We start from the raw sequence: 18,742 nt of genomic DNA on the forward strand, positions 1-18,742 counted from the left end.
TACTTTAGTAAAAATACTTTAAAGTACTACTTAAGTAGTTTTGTGGGGAATCTGTGCTTTACTTTACTATTTATATTTTTGCCAACTTTTACTTTTACTTCACTACAATGTGCTTTTTACTACATACATTTTCCCTGACACCCAAAAGTACTCGTTACATTTTGACAGGAAAATGGTCCAATTCACACACTTTTATCAAGAGAACATCCCTGGTCATCCCCTGCCTCTGATCTGGCAGACTCACTAAACACAAATGCATGGTTTATAAATTATGTCTAAGTGTTGGAGTGTGCCCCTACTATCCGGGCAAAAAAAAAGAGAGAAAATTGTGCTGTCTGGTTTGCTTTAAAGAAGGGATTTGAAATTATTTATACTTTTACTTTTAATTTTGATACTTAAGTACATTTTAGCAATTCCGTTTACTTTTGATACTTAAGTATATTTAAAACCAAATAATTTTATACTTTTACTCAAGTAGTATTTTACTGGGTGACTTTCACTTTTACTTGAGTCATTTTCTATTAATTAAGGTAACTTTACTTTTACTCAAGTATGACATAGAATACCTCCACCACTGTTCAAAGAACCCTACACCCCTTACTACAGGGATATCCGCGCAACAGTCTGCATGCATTGTTCTGTTAAGCCACCGGATGGCGCTGTCACCAATTGGCCAAAGATTTTTCTAACTGAACCAAGATAGACCAAAGCCTGTCGTTTCAAATGGTAACAAAGCAGCCATAGTGGGCAGAACAAGCAAGGAGGTGAGAAGAGCCAACCACGAGCTAGCGAGATTCGATTCCCGCGTTCTAGCAAACATTTGGATATTTCCGTTGGGGAACGCCTACTCTGTGAAGTGCGCGTATGCAATAACTCGTTGATCTATCTGTGCATCGGGCAGCCCCCAACACAGTGAGCAGACTGATTACTGTGTTTTCAGACCTTTCCAGGGACAAATTCAGCTACTTTTCAAGCTGCCTTTGGGGAGTTTTGACACCGAGGATTTCTATGGTTTTGACAGCATTTAGGGCCTTTTCCAATATATTCTGCCGCACACGAGAGAGGGAGAAGCTGTCTGCGCAACAGAAGTCACAGACACAGGCAGATAAAATATGGGAGGGGGTGTGCGGAGGGAGAGGGGGGGGGACGCTAATCTGGGGACCGTAGTTGGTGCCGCAGCAAGACAAATTGTTGCTCTTGGAGTCATCGCGGTAATAGCAAAACGTCATCCTAGCGACAAATCAAGGAGCCAATAGCGATTCTCACTGAAAAATAGTTAGCAACACTGGCTGTAGGCAGCAATGGGGCTGTGTAATCCTCTTCCTTATTGGATCAGTCTAACGGAGCGACGCTCTTCAGGGGACAGGCTTGATGGGGAGGATGCAATCACGGGCCTATGAGGAAAGAATAGAAAGTACAGTACAGCACAAACTAGTTAATTTAACAAAGTTTTTCATTTCATGCAATGGTGTTGAAAGGCTTGTTTTGGTATGGTCCTTGTCTTGCTTTGAATATTATATTTCCTATGGAAATGGAGATGAATGGGGAAAGAATTGGGTTTCCATTGTGATACCAGAGTACTACTGGGACTGCATTGCAAGGTCAGTGGCAGGATCACCTTCACATAGTTTTGATTGATAGACTATGGTAGGTGCACAGTACTACATACAGCCATGACTACATGGAACTCTATTCCACATCAAGTAACACATGCAGTAAAAACATACAAATACACCTTATGGGGACTGTTTAGACACACGGACACGCATACACACGATAATATACGCATTATACACACACGTACACATGGATTTTGTGTTGTAAATATGTGGTAGTAGAGTAGTGGCCTGAGGGCACACACTTAATGTGTTGTGAAATCTGTTGTGAAATGTATTGTATTTCAAAAATATTTTTAAAAAATGGTATAGAAGTGCCTTTTTTGGGCCCCAGGAAGAATAACTGCTGCCTTGGCAGTAACTAATGGAGGTCCATAATAAATACAAATATAGTGCAGCGAGTTTTACATGATTCTTACTGACATGTGTCATGTTTGATGTCCTCCACTGCTTCTGTCTGTCTGTCTGTCTGTCTCTTTAATTGTCTGTGACCTCAGTGTTTCTCATCTCCACTTCTTTTCAATTGCTGAATACTGGTTACCACTGTGGTTTTCTCCACCGCTTGCTAACACTCACAAAACGTATAACCAAGAACAACTGCTCTTAAACGCTAGTAAAACCAAATGCATGCTTTTCAACCGATCGCTGCCTGCACCCGCTTGCCCGACTAGCATCACCACACTGGATGGTTCCGACCTTGAATATGTGGACACCTATAAGTACCTAGGTGTCTGGCTAGACTGCAAACTCTCCTTCCAGACCCATATCAAACATCTCCAATCGAAAATCAAATCAAGAGTCGGCTTTCTATTCCGCAACAAAGCCTCCTTCACTCACGCTGCCAAGCTTACCCTAGTAAAACTGACTATCCTACCGATCCTCGACTTCGGCGATGTCATCTACAAAATGGCTTCCAACACTCTTCTCAGCAAACTGGATGCAGTTTATCACAGTGCCATCCGTTTTGTCACTAAAGCACCTTATACTACCCACCACTGCGACTTGTATGCTCTAGTCGGCTGGCCCTCGCTACATATTCATCGCCAGACCCACTGGCTCCAGGTCATCTACAAGGCCATGCTAGGCAAAGCTCCGCCTTATCTCAGCTCACTGGTCACGATGGCAACACCCATCCGTAGCACGCGCTCCAGCAGGTGTATCTCATTGAGCATCCCCAAAGCCAACACCTCATTCGGCCGCCTTTCGTTCCAGTACTCTGCTGCCTGTGACTGGAACGAATTGCAAAAATCGCTGAAGTTGGAGACTTTTATCTCCCTCACCAACTTCAAACATCAGCTATCTGAACAGCTAACCGATCGCTGCAGCTGTACATAATCTATTGGTAAATAGCCCACCCATTTTCACCTACCTCATCCCCACAGTTTTTATTTATTTACTTTTCTGCTCTTTTGCACACAAATATCTCTACCTGTACATGATCATCTGATCATTTATCACTCCAGTGTTAATCTGCAATATTGTAATTATTCGCCTACCTCCTCATGCCTTTTGAAACACATTGTATATAGACTCCCCTTTTTTTCTCTACTGTGTTATTGACTTGTTAATTGTTTACTCCATGTGTAACTCTGTGTTGTCTGTTCACTCTGCTATGCTTTATCTTGGCCAGGTCACAGTTGCAAATGAGAACCTGTTCTCAACTAGCCTACCTGGTTAAATAAAGGTGAAATAAAATTAAAAATAAAAATAAAAAGGTAGCGTCTCTGTCAGAAATCAGTGTGTTGTGAATGTATGTATTACCTCTGACATTTTTTTTGTAGGATGAGAATGAAAACCCTATTTATCAAGATACATCTCTCTTTCTCTCTCCCTGAGATCTGCCAGTCTGCCTGAGACCCTGCCTGCCTGCCATATATACTCTTCTTTCTTCCCAGAACATGTCTGTGAGGTCACTGGTGTCTATGTCATGGAGAACACACATGCTTGCACGCTAGGCAGAAGAGGCAGCAGGCACCATGACACAGAGTCAATTCACACACAGCCTAGGGTACAATTATTTAAGCCTAGCTCTTCTGCCCATGGTAAACAGAAATCACCAAATGGTTTTGTCTGACATGATCCTACCACATTCGGAGAGAGGCTTCTTTTCAGCTCACCAAAACATTTATAATACTGTAAATTTTGTCTTTTTGAAAACTGGTAGATGTTATTTTTGTATGTTTGGTTATTTCACATCTATCTGTGGCTCCTTGGAGAGCAGCCAGGCAGAGGAAGGAGCAGCACAAGACCCCACCCTCTCCCCCCAAGAAGACAGTTGTCACTTTCCATGAACCTCTTATTTCTAACCCCCTCATCCCTATCCAACTCCGGGTTTGCTCCTTCCTGCCAAGACTTGATCTACACTGATGGCTCTGTGCAACAACTGTTCTTTTTTTGAGTGTTTGTCTGTTTATGTTCCTGTCTCCAATCTCCCACTTCTCCCTCTAGTACTGTTGTTTCTCTCCCCCCTCCCTCCTCCCACTGCTCCCCACACCTCCTCTGTGTATGACTATAACAAAATAATACAAAATAGAAAAAAGGGCTGTGAAATCAAATAAAATAGCTACCGTATCTGCTTTGGCCCTATTGTAGGAAATGTACTTCTTTCTGTGGCATTGATTTTCTCTCAGCTTTATGGGAAAGTAGTGTTGTGGGGGCGAACCAGAGACCGGCTGGTCGATAGGCCCACAAAGTGGAAGGCAGCCAGGATATGTTGCTCACTATACAGGATGCGATGTTTCTGTACTCGCTGATCACAAGATAGAGTTCACTGTTTGTGTACGTATGGGAAGTTGAATTGTCATCAATGGTGGTTTCGTTCAATTGGTATTAAGTGATGAAAGACAAATATTTTGTTGAAACGTCATATTTGCTTCAGATCTTAATAGTGAGGGAATGTCCTCTGAAATAGGACCTGGTTGTCTGGTACTACTGCACTCTACTAGGTTGACTTACCCTAATGAAGATCTACTCTCTGTCAGATAATGTGCTTTTAATAATCCAGCTATAAGTGTCACATTCTGATCCAACTACAGGCTTCAGAACTGAAAATAAATCTTTCATCATTACTTCAATTTGACCACTAATAGGCCTAATATAACTAATACTGTATGGAGAAAATATTCCTTGATAAATCTTCTCTTCTGGGAATCGAATGAGCGCAAAACCGACACTTTCCTGTGGTTACAGAAAGGTAACTTAATAAATCAGTACGATTCGGCGTGTGAGCATCAGGCCGTCAGACAGATCTATTGATGCTCTGTGTTTTCAAAGCTTATCTATGATTAACCTGAAATGTCAGGGATGGGAGGCATTGATTCTACCTGTTGTTTTGCACAGAAGACCTTTCACGTGTTGCTTTAAAGCAGCAGCTGTGTCTCTAGACGGCACTGTACTTGTCAATGCAGCTGGAGCTGGGGGTTGTACTTGACCTTGTGGCCAGGAGGTGTCAACATTGTGTTTCACCGTGAACTATACAGATGCAGGATCATAATTTGAGACAATTTACTACAGGAAAGGGAAACCTAGTCAGAACTGAATGCATTCAACCAAAATGTGTCTTCCGCATTTAACCCGACCCTTTGATTAAGAGAGGTTCGAGGGGCTGCCTTAATCGATGTCATCGGTGCCCGGGGAGCAATTGTTGTTGGGGGTTAACTGCCTCACTCAAGGGCAGAACGGCATATTTTTTTCACCTTGCCGGCTACCCATGTTTCGAACCAGTGACTTTTCGGTTACTGGCCCAACACTCTTAACCGCTAGGGTACCTGCCGCAGCAGGAAAATAATCCTACAGCAACAGGAAATGTGCATTATTATGTGGATTATATTTATTGGAATTTATTTTAGGGGTTGATACATTTTTTGCAAGGGAAAATCAGGTGAAATTTCAGTGGAAATTATCAACTTCACAAGTCTTTTTAAACCTCAAATACACTACACGTTTCAAATGTTCTGCAAAATTTATCCTGCAACAGGGTGATCAAATTAAGATCATACATCTGTATCATCCACGTGTTTTTCAATAGCTTTTGGAGGAGTTTCGAAACCATTATAAATTCAGCAACAACAAAAAACGTCCTCTTACTGTCAACTGCATTTATTTTCAGCAAACTTAACGTGTAAATATGTGTATGAACATAACAAGATTCAACAACTGAGACATAAACTGAACAAGTTCCACAGACATGTGACTAACAGAAATGGCATAATGTGTCCCTGAATAAAGGGGGGTCAAAATCAAAAGTAACAGTCAGGATCCACCAGCTGCATTAAGTACTGCAGTGCATCTCCTCCTCATGGACTGCACCAGATTTGCCAGTTCTTGCTGTGAGATGTTACCCCACTCTTCCACCAAGGCACCTGCAAGTTCCTGGACATTTCTGGGGGTAATGGCCCTAGCCCTCACCCTTTCGATCCAACAGGTCCCAGACGTGCTCAATGGGCTTGAGATCTGGGCTCTTCGCTGGCCATGGCAGAACACTGACATGCCTGTCTTGCAGGAATTCACGCACAGAGCAAGCAGTATGGCTGGTGGCATTGTCATGCTGGAGTGTCATGTCAGGATGAGTCTGCAGGAAGGGTACCACATGAGGGAGGAGGATGTCTTCCCTATAACTCACAGCGATTGATTGATTGATTGCCTGCAATGACAACAAGCTCAGTCCGATGATGCTGTGACACACCACCCCAGACCATGATGGACCCTCCACCTCCAAATCGATCCCGCTCCAGAGTACAGGCCTCGGTGTAACGCTCATTCCTTCGACGATAAACACGAATCCGACTGTCCTTCATGGTGAGACAAAACCGCAACTTGTCAGTGAAGAGCACTTTTTGCCAGTCCTGAGTTTGTGCCCATAGGCGACGATGCTGTTGCCGGTGATGTCTGGTGAGGACCTGCCTTACAACAGGCTTACAAGCCCTCAGTCCAGCCTCTCTAAGCCTATCGTGGACAGTCTGAGCACTGATGGAGGGATTGTGCGTTCCTGGTGTAACTCGGGCAGTTGTTGTTGCCATCCTGTACCTGTCCCACTGGTGTGATGTTTGGATGTACCAATCCTGTGCAGGTGTTGTTACACATGGTCTGCCACTGCGAGGACGATCAGCTGTCCATCCTGTCTCCCTGTAGCACTGTCTTAGACGTCTCACAGTACAGACATTGCAATTTATTGCCCTGCCACATCTGCAGTCCTCATGCCTCCTTGCAGCATGCCTAAGGCACGTTCACGCAGATGAGCAGGGACCCTGGACATCTTTCTTTTGGTGTTTTTCAGAGTCAGTAGAAAGGCCTCTTTAGTGTCCTAAGTTTTCACAACTGTGACCTTAATTGCCTACTGTCTGTAAACTGTTAGTGTCTTAACGATCGTTCCACAGGTGCATGTTCATTAATTGTTTATGGTTCATTGAACAAGCATGGGAAACAGTGTTTAAACCCTTTACAATGAAGATTTGTGAAGTTATTTGGATTTTTTGTAATTATTTTTGAAAGACATTGTCCTGAATAAGGGACGTTTCTTTTTTTGCTGAGTTCGTGTGTGTGAGTGTGTGAGTACGTGCGTGACCCTTTTTGCATGAACTCTTTTGACTCATCACATATGCTGTTGCTACTGTTTATTATCTATCCTGTTTGCCTAGTCACTTTACCCTTACCTATATGTACCTATCTACCTCAATTCCCTCCTACCCCTGCACATCAACTTAGTACTGGTACCCAGTGTAAATAGCCAAGTTATCGTTACTCAGTACTGGTACCCAGTGTAAATAGCCCATCGTTACTCACTGTGTGTTTATTCCTTCTGTTATTATTTTTCAATATTTTCTCTCTGCATTGTTGGGAAGGGACCATATGTAAGCATTTCACTGTTAGTCTATACCTGTTGTTTACGAGGCACGTGACAAATAACATTTGATTTAGTGTGTTTTTGTGTGTGTGTGTGTGTGTGTGTGTGTGTGTGTGTGTGTGTGTGTGTGTGTGCCAGCCAGTGGCCCAGTTCTGCCCAGTCGACCCAGGAGGCGCCTGTAGGGGTAGAAAAATGTGGCAAGTTGCTGTGAAGGGGAAGCCTATGTACCTACGACTAGACACACACACACACACACACAGCCCAGACAGACACAACCTAGACAGAACTTGAGACACAGACAGAGACAGAGCAGTGTGAGGGACACTAAGTGTGACACACACCAAACTATCTCACAGACAGCGACATTATCCAGTACCCTCACCTACTCGCAGCACATCAAGGACATCTTATTCAACGTGGAGATGAATAGGGAGACAACAGAGAGGTAGGGGCAAGAAAGATCAATCCTTTTTCTGGTGTACGTACACTCACTATGCTCCCCCTGCAACTCAGTGGCCTCAACAGGTAGCCTCCTGCATTCACCACCCCCACTGTTTGTGCAGACAGAGCGCAGGGAGGGCTCCGCAAGGCTGCTCTAAATCTGAGTAGCAGATCCCAGACAGAGACTAACCTCCAGACTGACGATAGTTATGAGAGTGGCTGTCGAGTCGTGCTTCCCCCTGCTCGGAGTGGCCGTACTAGGCTTTCTCTGCTGCATGCGAGGGGGTCAGACCCAGGTTGACCCGGGCTCTGGGAGGATCCCAGGCACCATGCCTCCCCACCTCATCTTCATCCTGGCGGATGACCAGGGCTATGGGGACGTGGGCTACCATGGCTCGGACATCCACACTCCGGTCCTGGACCAGCTGGCTGGAGAAGGGGTGAAGCTGGAGAACTACTATGTCCAGCCGATCTGCTCACCCTCACGCAGCCAGCTTATGACCGGGCGGTGAGTAATGTACTTAGTGTACTGCACTGGCTTATTAGACCTATCTAGTGTTATCCGGAATGATCTAATTCCTCTCACACTTCTATGCATTCCTATAACCTTTCTTCTAAATATAGAAGTGATCTGTCAACACATTGCATTTTGTTGTGAATAGACATGTACTGCATACCTTTAGAACAAATGTGTGAAGGTGGTGAAGTTGATCCCTGTCAATAAATGGGAGGGATGTCTCACTGGTTCTGGGAATCTTTCCCTTTGTGGTTTGGGAAATCTACATAATCTAATAACCCTGACCTCCACTCCACTTCCCGTTTCTTCCAGCTACCAGATTCACACGGGCCTCCAGCATTCTATCATCCGGGCACGCCAGCCGCTGTGCCTGCCCCCGGATGCGCCCACCCTGGCTGAGCGGCTGCAGGAAGCGGGCTACAGCACACACATGGTAGGAAAGTGGCACCTGGGCTTCTGCCGGCCGGGCTGCCTGCCCACGGGCCGCGGCTTCCAGAGCTTCCTGGGCTCCCTGACTGGCAGCGGTGACCACTTCTCCTACCAGAGCTGTGACCAGGCTGAGGCCTGCGGCTTCGACCTGCACGACGGGGAGAGACCAGCCTGGGAAATGAGCGGTAACTACTCCACAACGCTCTACATAGAGAGGTGAGGCCAGGTCTTACACACATCTGGTGATATTTATGAGAAGGAGCTTATCTAGTAGTAAACACTATTGTTCATGTTGGAAACGGAATGAAGAGGTTTTTAGAGTGATTTGCATTTGATCAGAATTGTGAGGCTGTCGATTCCGAGGTTTGGACACTACGGAATCTATGTATTTTACATAATGTCTCAGTTATATAAAGATGTAACCCAGACCTGGTTGCCTCCTCTTTCTATCCAGGGTTAAGAAGATCCTGAGGGCCCATGACCCCCGGAAGCCCCTCTTCCTGTACCTGGCCCTCCAGGCAGTCCACACACCCCTCCAGGCACCAGACCACTTTCTGCAACGCTACAGTGCCCTGGACAACCGCCCGCGACGACTCTACGCAGCCATGGTGAGCTGTGTTGACGAGGGTGTGGGGGCGCTGGTGCAGGAGCTGAGGACTCATGGCCTCTACCAGAACTCTGTCCTGGTCTACTCCTCAGACAACGGGGGCCAGCCCCTCTCTGGGGGCTGCAACTGGCCCCTGCGTGGGGGGAAGGGTACGTACTGGGAGGGGGGAGTACGGGCGGTGGGTTTCGTCCACAGCCCACTCCTGAAGAGGAAAGGAACGGTGAGCAAGGCACTGATCCATGTTTCTGACTGGTACCCAACCCTGCTGTCTCTGGCGGGGGCACCGGAGAAGGACAGAGGCCAGCTGGACGGCCACAATGTGTGGGGGGCCATCAGCCAGGGGCTGCCTTGCCCCCGCACCGAGATCCTGTTCAACATCGACCCGGTATCCCGACGGCCTGGGGAGGCAGACTCCAGGACCCTGGCCCTTAACGGCTTTGGCATCTGGGACACGGCATTGCGGGCGGCAATTCGGGCCGGGGACTGGAAGTTGCTGACGGGAAATGTGGGTGATGGGGACTGGGTGCCCCCTCAGACCCTGCCCGGGGGGCCCCATCAGTGGCAGGGCATGGAGAAACGTCGGGACCAGAGGGGGAAGTCTGTGTGGCTTTTCAACATCACCGCTGACCCTTATGAGAGGTCCGACCTAGCCGATGTAAGGCCTGAGGTGGTCAAAATACTGCTGGCCAGGCTGGCCGAGTACAACCAGACGGCCGTGCCGCCCCGAAACCCCCCCGATGACCACATGGCGGACCCCCAGCTCCATGGGGGGGTGTGGACACCATGGCTGGGTGAGCCAGGCAGCGAGGGGCCAGAGGGCAGCGGGGAGGGAGGGAAAGGGAAGGCAAAGGGTAGTAAAATGAGGCACTGTAAGGTGTGCAAACTGAAAGCCCTCTTTAAGAAGGTGGGCTCCCGGATGCAGAGGTCCTCTCTCTCCTTTTAGTCCACAGAGGGAGGGAATGAGCACGTGGATGTACAGGCAGGACTGACCGGCCTACATGAGACTGGATCTTAGTCACTGGCTGTCCCCTGGCCACTAAGTAGGGTGACTTTGTGCAACTGTGAGATTGATGTTGAGAGTGATGTTTTGATGTCTCATCTGCCCATGAACAGAAGGACACGATCAGAATGACACTCGGACACCCAGAGAGATATTTCTTTCATTTGTTGTTTTGTTATTTGTACGTGGTGATAGAATGGACCTTCTAGGCTACACACTGCTTATCAAATACTTCTCTGTTCCCAAACCAACTCTTAACAACACCTCACTGCATCAAAATTCTAAAGTGGGTACTGGCCAGCATAAGCTAAGCCAGAGATACTGTGGCTGTTGTGCTCTTCAGTGCTGTTACAGTACAGTACACCTATAATTTAAGCCATGTTCCAGACATACAGTATGTAGCTCATACTGTAAGTAAGTGTGATATGCCAGCTGGCAAATCCCAGACTGTGAAATAATGCAGATGTAACTGGATCAGACTGGATCAGGGTGACACAGGTTTGGACATGCAACAATACAGAAGCCAGATCAGATCAGATGTGAAGCTTGCATCTCTTGACTGTAAGCCATTTGTGTAGAAACGAATGTGTGTGATTATGCATGTACTGGAGATAATGTAGGCTATGTTCAGCAATCCTGCAGCAATCCCACGCACAGGACAGAGAAACACTCTTTATTTCTCATTTCCATCAGTATGACGGAGTGTGCACCAAGCTGCTTACTACTTCCCTGCCTCCTCCTCTCTAGCCAAGTCTCACCCTTCCCTCTTGTCCTCTCTCCCTATCTTTCACTAATGTCATCTAATTCTCTCTTGCTCCTTGCCTCTTTCCCACAGCCGTAGGAAACTTTTCTTCATCCTCCTCCTCCTCTCTCTCTTCGTCATCTTCTTCCTCCTCAGTCTTTCTCGTTTCATTCAGAGATCAGGTCAGTTCACAAGTGATAGGGAGGATGAATATGTTTGTGAGAAATGAGAACAGATATGAAGAGTTACATAAACATTAAGGAGGAGGAGAGGAGGAGGAGGAAGGCTCCCTAGGGGGGCAGCAAGGCCATTTGAAGCATTCCTTGTCTTATCTGTATTCTCCTCATTTGTGAAGATGAACATGTCATAACATTACCAGTAAGTGCCTATGTATAATTTGATGCTAACCAAAATGTTGTTCTGCCTTTTGCTGCTTTCCATTTATAAATACTATTTGACAGAATGTGTGGGCGGTTTGTCACTTGTGTTGAGCTTCTATGTGTATGTGTTTATGTGCATGTGTGTGTGTGTGTGTGTGTGTGTGTGTGTGCACACATTCCATGTAGATACATGCATAGTACTATCCTTGCAGCCAAAATACTGAAATTGGAATCTGGGAATGAGATGAGCCACTTAGAGGCCCCGTCAGTCTGTGTCAAAAGGCATATAGCGAGTTATTTCCTGTGAAGTGACACAGTGGGTCCTGCAGGAATGAGGAACTGACAGAACCTATAAATCGCTGAAGTGTCCAGAAGGCCAGCTGGGAGGAAGTGACCTGTAATGGGCTCACAGCGACAATGGCAGATGAAACAGTCTGATATGTTCAGAGTTGGGCTCTCGGCCTTCAAATACCTCTAGCGTGTTGAGTCAACAGGAAAGAAAGGGTTGTTGCCCTGGAGTGAAGTCGTGTGTAGTGCACATGAAGATCGTGTGGATAGTAGATACATACTGTAATATAAACACACTGAAACACAGTTAAATAGTCACTCTTTAAAACTGTGTGATGACAATGAATGGGCAGAAACACATTGACAGTGTCCATTGGTCAAGGGTCACCTATTAACCCTGGGAATTGCTCTGATGTCCTTTTAATGGGTCATTAGAAGACTCCTATGGTGTTGTAATCCACAGAGATAGCCAATGGGGGTACAATAGTGATATCCGATAGCTGCCAGGAAAAGGGGAAGGAACAGCTTTGATGCAGATACCTCCATGTCTTCTGTTGGGGTTTCACTATCTGATTGCCGATAATGCCTTGCTCATCCTTTCGCTGTGGTGAAAGACAGACCGACTCAGATACAGTATAGCATACTTCATGTGTTGTTTTTCGTTGGTGATAACAATGTCATGCTCAGCCTTACTCTGTGTAGATAGAGTGATAACAAACAGGCATTTGGAAAGAAGTGCAGAATTGAGTACAGTCCTTTTTTACTTCCCTCTGAAAGAGAGAGTCGATAGGGCTGGATGAGGGAGGCGATGCTCTCATCTCTTGAATCCTTGCCCATCCTCTACTCATCAGCTGTGCTCTACACACCATTTCAAAGTTCACTCCTTCCTGGGAGGATGACCTAGGAAGAGAGGAGGGGCCACCCACCAGCCAAATTGTCATAATTCTTGTTGAGTGAGTCACTCAACCTCAATGGTTCCACTACTGCATCTCTCTCCACTGCTGTGTGGCGGAATTGTTTGCTGTGGAACGTAGAAGCTCTGGAGGTGTCTGGTACGCATATAAATAATGCAATGTAATACGATGACGACAGAGCAACAAAAACAGGAAGTTAGGGGAGGGCTTTATTGTCTCAGTTTATTAGAGGCTTTTTCCTCACTCAGCTCAAATATGGCTCTGCTGCCCAATTGTGTGTGTGTGTGTGTACGTGTGTGTGTGTACGTGTGTGTGTGTGTGTGTACGTGTGTGTGCGTGTGTGTGTGTGTGTGTGTGTGTGTGTGTGTGTGTGTGTGTGTGTGTGTGAAATGAACACGTGGTGTGGATGTGGTTTTCCTCACTCAGCTCAAATTTGGCTCTGCTGCTCAATTGGGTGGGTGGGTGTGTGTGTGTGTCTGTGTGTGTGTGTGAAATGTACACGTGGTGTGGATGAAGGACTCGTGACCAATTTAAGAAGAACAATCAAGGCTTATACATATGGGGGACTAGTCTGAATTCAGGACCTTTTGATATGCCTTCACCTAAGGTACTGTATACCAGTTATAACACTTGCTGCTTCACAACAACTTTACATCTAGGAGACGACCACCCTTGCAGCAATACACCAGCCCTGGAATACATAATAAGTACACATATTATTGGCAATTGGCAATGAGGCGGCAGGTAGCCTAGTGGTTAGCGCATTGGACTTGTAACCGAAGGGTTGCAAGATCAAATCCCTGAGCTGACAAGGTAAAAATCTGTTGTTCTGCCCCCTGAACAAGGCAGTTAACCCACTGTTCCTAGGCTGTCATTGAAAATAACTGACTTGCCTAGTTAAATGAAGGTAAATGAAATGGGTTACATTCAGGAGATGTCAAAGGGCACTGAATCGGACACTGTTTTTCCATATTAGGCAGATGCATTCCTTCACCCATGATAAATACAGCTTTTCTTTGGCAGAGGGGAAAGTGGCTAACAGCACAACTCCCTCTCCTCCATCTCTCCTCTTCCCTCTCTCCTCCTCCCTCTCTCCTCTTCTCTCTCTCCTCCTCCCTCTCTCCTCTTCCCTCTCTCCTCCTCCCTCTCTCCTCTTCCCTCTCTCCTCCTCCCTCTTCTCTTCCCTCTCTCCTCCTCCCTCTCTCCTCTTCCCTCCTCTCCTCCCTCTCTCCTCTTCCCTCTCTCCTCCTCCCTCTCTCCTCCTCCCTCTCTCCTCTTCCCTCTCTCCTCTTCCCTCTCTCCTCCTCCCTCTCACCTCTTCCCTCTCTCCTCCTCCCTCTCTCCTCCCAGGATCTGACATCCCACTGTTACCACCCACCACTCAACCCAGCACACCGCCTGCTGAAGTCTCGTCCGACAGGAACATCACAGAAAATGCTGCAATTAATATTGAGGCACCTCTGCACCGCTCTAATTAGGCTTTCATATCAGTCTGCCTCCCTGTAATTACAGAAGAAGCCAGAGCTCCTGTGTTCACCGCAAACACTCTGTAATCACTGGCACTCTCCCTCCACAATGCTGCCTGCCTGTAAAAGGCATGCCCAGTCCAGAAACAAAGCATTGCGTCAGTGAGAGAAATGCACTCACAAACAGGCACACATTAACACTATATCTCTCAACAACAAAAAACATACACAAACACTCATTGCTTAACACACACTCACAAATAAAGATACAGTGCCTTCAGAAAGTAAAAAAATAAAAAAAACAGAAATACCTTATTTCAGACCCTTTGCCATGAGACTCGAAATCAAGCTCAGGTGCATCCTGTTTCCATTGATCATCCTTGAGTTGTTTCTACAACTTGATTAGTCCACTTGTGGTAAATTCAATTGATTAGACAGGATTTGGAAAGGCACACACCTAAGGTCCCAATCAGGAATCAAGGGAAGAACCAGGTGCAGACACTTTGAATAAACAATGGTTTAATAGTCCAAGGGGCAGGCAAGAGACAGGTCAAGGCAGACAGGGGTCAATAATCCAGAGATGGGGCAAGGGTACCAGTCGGCAGGCAGGCTCAGGGTCAGGCAGGAAGGTACAGAGACGGGACAGGGGAGGGTCAAAACCAGGATGGCGAGAAAAAGAGAGGCTGGGAAAAACAGGAGCTGACAGGACAAACACTGGTAAGCTGGACAAACAAGACGAACTGGCAACAGACAAACAGAGAACACTGGTATAAATACACAGGGGATAATGGGGAAGATGGGCGACACCTGGAGGAGGATGGAGACAATCACAAAGACAGGTGAAACAGATCAGGGCGTGACAGTCCCACAGTTGACAATGCATGTCAAAGCAAAAACCAAGCCATGAGGTCGAAGGAATTGTCCGTAGCACTCCGAGACAGGATTGTGTCGAAGCACAGATCTGGGGAAGGGTACCACAAAATGTATGCAGCATTGAAGGTCCCCAAGAACACAGTGGCCTCCATCATTCTTAAATGGAAGAAGTTTAGAACCACCAAGACTCTTCCTAGAGCTGGCTTCCCGGCCAAACTGAGCAATCTGGGGTGAGGGGCCTTGGTCAGAGAGATGATCAAGAACCCAATGGTCACTCTGAGAGAACTCCAGAGTTCCTCTGTGGAGATGGGAGAACCTTCCAGAAGGACAACCATCTCTGCAGCACTCCACCAATCAGGCCTCTATGGTAGAGTGGCCAGATGGAAGACCCTCCTCAGTTAAAGGCACATGACATCTCGCTTGAAGTTTGCCAAAAGACACCTAACGGACTCCAACCACGAGAAACACAATTCTCTGGTCTGATGAAACCAAGATTGAACTCTTTGGTTTGAATGCCAACCGTCACGTTGTCACAACTTCTGCCGAAGTCAACTCCTCTCCTTGTTCGGGCGGCGTTCGGCGGTCGATGTGGCCGGCTTTCTAGCCATCGCCGCTCCATTTTTCATGTATCCATTTGTTTTGTCTTGTTCCCCGCACACCTGATTTTCATTCCCCAATCAATCTGCATTTATTTATTCCTCTGTTCCCCGTCATGTCTTTGTGTAAGATTGTTTGTGTTACGTGTGTATTGTTGACGCGCCAGACTGGATTGTTTTTTCCGTGTTATTTTTCACGAAGACGTTTATTGTTAAACATAATTCTTGTGACTGTTTTGTGCGTTTTGCACTTTTGCCTAAATAGAGTGTGCGCCTGTTCACAAATCTCTGCTCTCCTGCACCTGACTTCGCTACCAGTACGCACACATTCTGACACACGTCTGGAGGAAACCTGGCACCATCCCTACGGTGAAGCATGGTGGTGGCAGCATCATGCTGTGGGAATGTTTTTCAGCAGCAGGGACTGGGAGACTAGTCAGGATCGAGAGAAAGATGAGCAAAGTACAGTGAGATCCTTGACGAAAACCTACTCCAGAGTGTTCAGGACCTCAGACTGGGGCAAAGGTTTTCCTTCCAACAGGATAATGACCCAAAGCACACAGCCAAGACAATGCAGGAGTGGTTTTGGGACAAGTCTCTGAATGTCCTTGAGCTGCCCAGCCAGAATCCGGACTTGAACCAGATCGAACATCTCTGGAGAGACCTGAAAATATTTGTGCAGTGAAGCTCCCCATCCAATCTGACAGAGGTTGAGAGGATCTGCAGAAAAGAATGGGAGAAACTCCCCAAATACAGGTGTGCCAAGCTTATAGCGTCATAAACAAGAAGACATGAGGCTATAATCGCTGCCAAAGGTGCTTCAACAAAGCACTGATTAAAGGGTCTGAATACTTACAGTACCATTCAAAAGTTTGGACACATCTACTCTTTCAATGTTTTTTCTTAATATTTTACTATTTTCCACATTGTAAAATAATAGTGAAGACACCAAAACTATTAACAAACACACATGAAATTATGTAGAAACCAAAAACAATTAATATAGACTTGGTCTTTTACCAAATAGGGCTATCTTCTGTATACCACCCCTACCTTGTCACAACACAACTGACTGGCTCAAATGCATTAAGAAGGAAAGAAATTTCACAAATGAACTTTTAACAAAGCACACCTGTTAATTTAAATGCATTCCAGGTGACTGCCTCATGAACCTGGTTGAGAGAATGCCAAGAGTGTGCAAAGCTGTCATCAAGGAAATGGGTAACTACTTTGAAGAATCTCAAATATAAAATATATTTTGATTTGTTTAAAACTTTTTTGTTACTACATAATTCCATATGTGTTATTTCATAGTTTTGATGTGTTCACTATTATTCTACAATGTAAACGTTTTTTTAAAATAAAGAAACCCCCTTGAATGAGAAGGTGTATCCAAACTTATGACTGGCACTGTACGTAAATGTGATATTTCTGTTTTGTATTTTTTATAAATGTGAAAAAAATTCTAAAAAGCTGTTTTTGCTTTGTCATTATGGGGTATTGTGTGTAGATGGAGGGGAAAAAAGATTGAATCCATTTTAGAATAAGGCTGTAATGTACCAAAATCTGGAAAAAGTCAAGGGGTCTGAATACCTCCATAATGCACTGTAATTTCTCTGAACAGACATTGTTGAACAGAAGCACAGCTGTATACAAAAACACTTGCAGAGCATTCTGTTTGTCTCTCTCTCTCTCTCTACAGTTGCACGCATGTGTGCACAGACATGCTGTGAACAAGTCCTATTAACACTCTTCATAATAAAATAATTAAAGCTAAGATAAACCTTTACAGCGAGCATGATATTACATAACAGGCATAATTCAATTCAGTCTTTTAAAAATGATGCTCCAACAACCTACAGTTAACGTGGCAATACTAACTTTTTGGGCAAACCTACCAAATTCACATAGAAATGTGAGTTATAGAGCTATCATTCTACTTAAAAGCTAGTCTAAGACCTGGTAGATATGTTCTATGTGCATTATTTATTTGCTTCCCATTCTTAAGTTTTGTTTTTGCTTCTTTTACTTTCGGTTTTGTACACCAGCTTCAACCAGCTGCAACAACAATATTTTTGGTTATGCAAAATATTTTTCACAGGGGTTTAGATGGTACAATGATTCTCTACACTATCACTCTATCTTATTTTGTCACAAAATCTGAAATTAGGCAAACTATTAGAGTTTTAGTAACCAGGAAATGGTGGAGCGATTTCTGCATAGTGCAACTTTTAATACTACGCTAAGACAAAAACAACAATTCATTTTTTCAATTTGCTCAACCGATAACCCCAGAGGGACAAGACACAGATTTGTCTTTCACAGCAGCAGCTCTCTGGTTTATGGGTGTGTTATGATGGAGACAGTAGCACAGATAATGAATGCTACAGTAGGCAGCTCTTTCAGACTCCTGGAGAGATGGGAGTCACATATCCCTTGGGTGAATATGGAAGCTGGGGGAGGCCGGTGGCAGCTGGACACAGGGAGGGCATGGTGATGATGAAGACCATGCTCTCAGCTTTTGAATCCTTGCCCATTCTCTACTTATCGGCTGTGCTCTATACACGTATGTCAGGAGATGGGAGAGGAGCTCCATCCCACAGCCTACAGTATAGTCAGGGCAAACAGAGGAAGATGCTGAAAGGCCATCAGTAGGAACATGGTGCAGGACAGGAGGAAATGTGTGGTTGGGTGTGAAGGTGACATGCAAAGGCAGCGTTGCGATCTGAAAGGAAGGTTGAGCCTTAGAGTGGCCTGGGAATCAGACGTTCTGAGAGACGGTACAGGCATGAATTTGCTCGAATCGAATCGAACTGTATTTTGTCACATGCTTCGTAAACAACAGATGTAGATTAACAGCAAAATGCTTACTTAAGGGGCCTTCCCAACAACACAAAACATGGAAATACACAATGAGTAACGATACCTTGGCTATATACGCGGGGTACCAGTTCCAAGTTGATGTGCAGGGGTACAAAGTTGTTGAGGTAGATATCTACATATAGGTAGAGATAAAGTGACTAGGCAACAG

The 18,742-nt window shown here is 45.6% G+C and overlaps 1 protein-coding gene across 1 annotated transcript; it reads left to right on the plus strand.

The window, feature by feature from the left end:
- Positions 1-1,157: 1,157 nt before the first annotated feature.
- Positions 1,158-11,651, plus strand: LOC115136341 (arylsulfatase I-like). The gene is made up of 3 exons (XM_029671932.2): positions 1,158-8,407; positions 8,729-9,061; positions 9,300-11,651. Exons 1-3 carry the CDS (start codon positions 8,109-8,111, stop codon positions 10,393-10,395), a joined length of 1,728 nt encoding a protein of 575 aa, XP_029527792.1. The 5' UTR covers positions 1,158-8,108; the 3' UTR covers positions 10,396-11,651.
- The last annotated feature ends 7,091 nt before the right edge of the window (positions 11,652-18,742 follow it).

This window comes from Oncorhynchus nerka, linkage group LG10 (genome assembly GCF_034236695.1).
Source record: "Oncorhynchus nerka isolate Pitt River linkage group LG10, Oner_Uvic_2.0, whole genome shotgun sequence".
Classification (NCBI taxonomy): domain Eukaryota; kingdom Metazoa; phylum Chordata; class Actinopteri; order Salmoniformes; family Salmonidae; genus Oncorhynchus; species Oncorhynchus nerka.

Bases quoted from the DNA above. Each gene is read 5' to 3' on its own strand.
- LOC115136341 (XM_029671932.2), top strand. From the start codon at position 8,109: ATGAGAGTGGCTGTCGAGTCGTGCTTCCCCCTGCTCGGAGTGGCCGTA. The intron at 8,408-8,728 runs GTGAGTAATGTA...CGTTTCTTCCAG, and splicing joins AGCCAGCTTATGACCGGGCG to CTACCAGATTCACACGGGCC. The intron at 9,062-9,299 runs GTGAGGCCAGGT...CTTTCTATCCAG, and splicing joins ACAACGCTCTACATAGAGAG to GGTTAAGAAGATCCTGAGGG.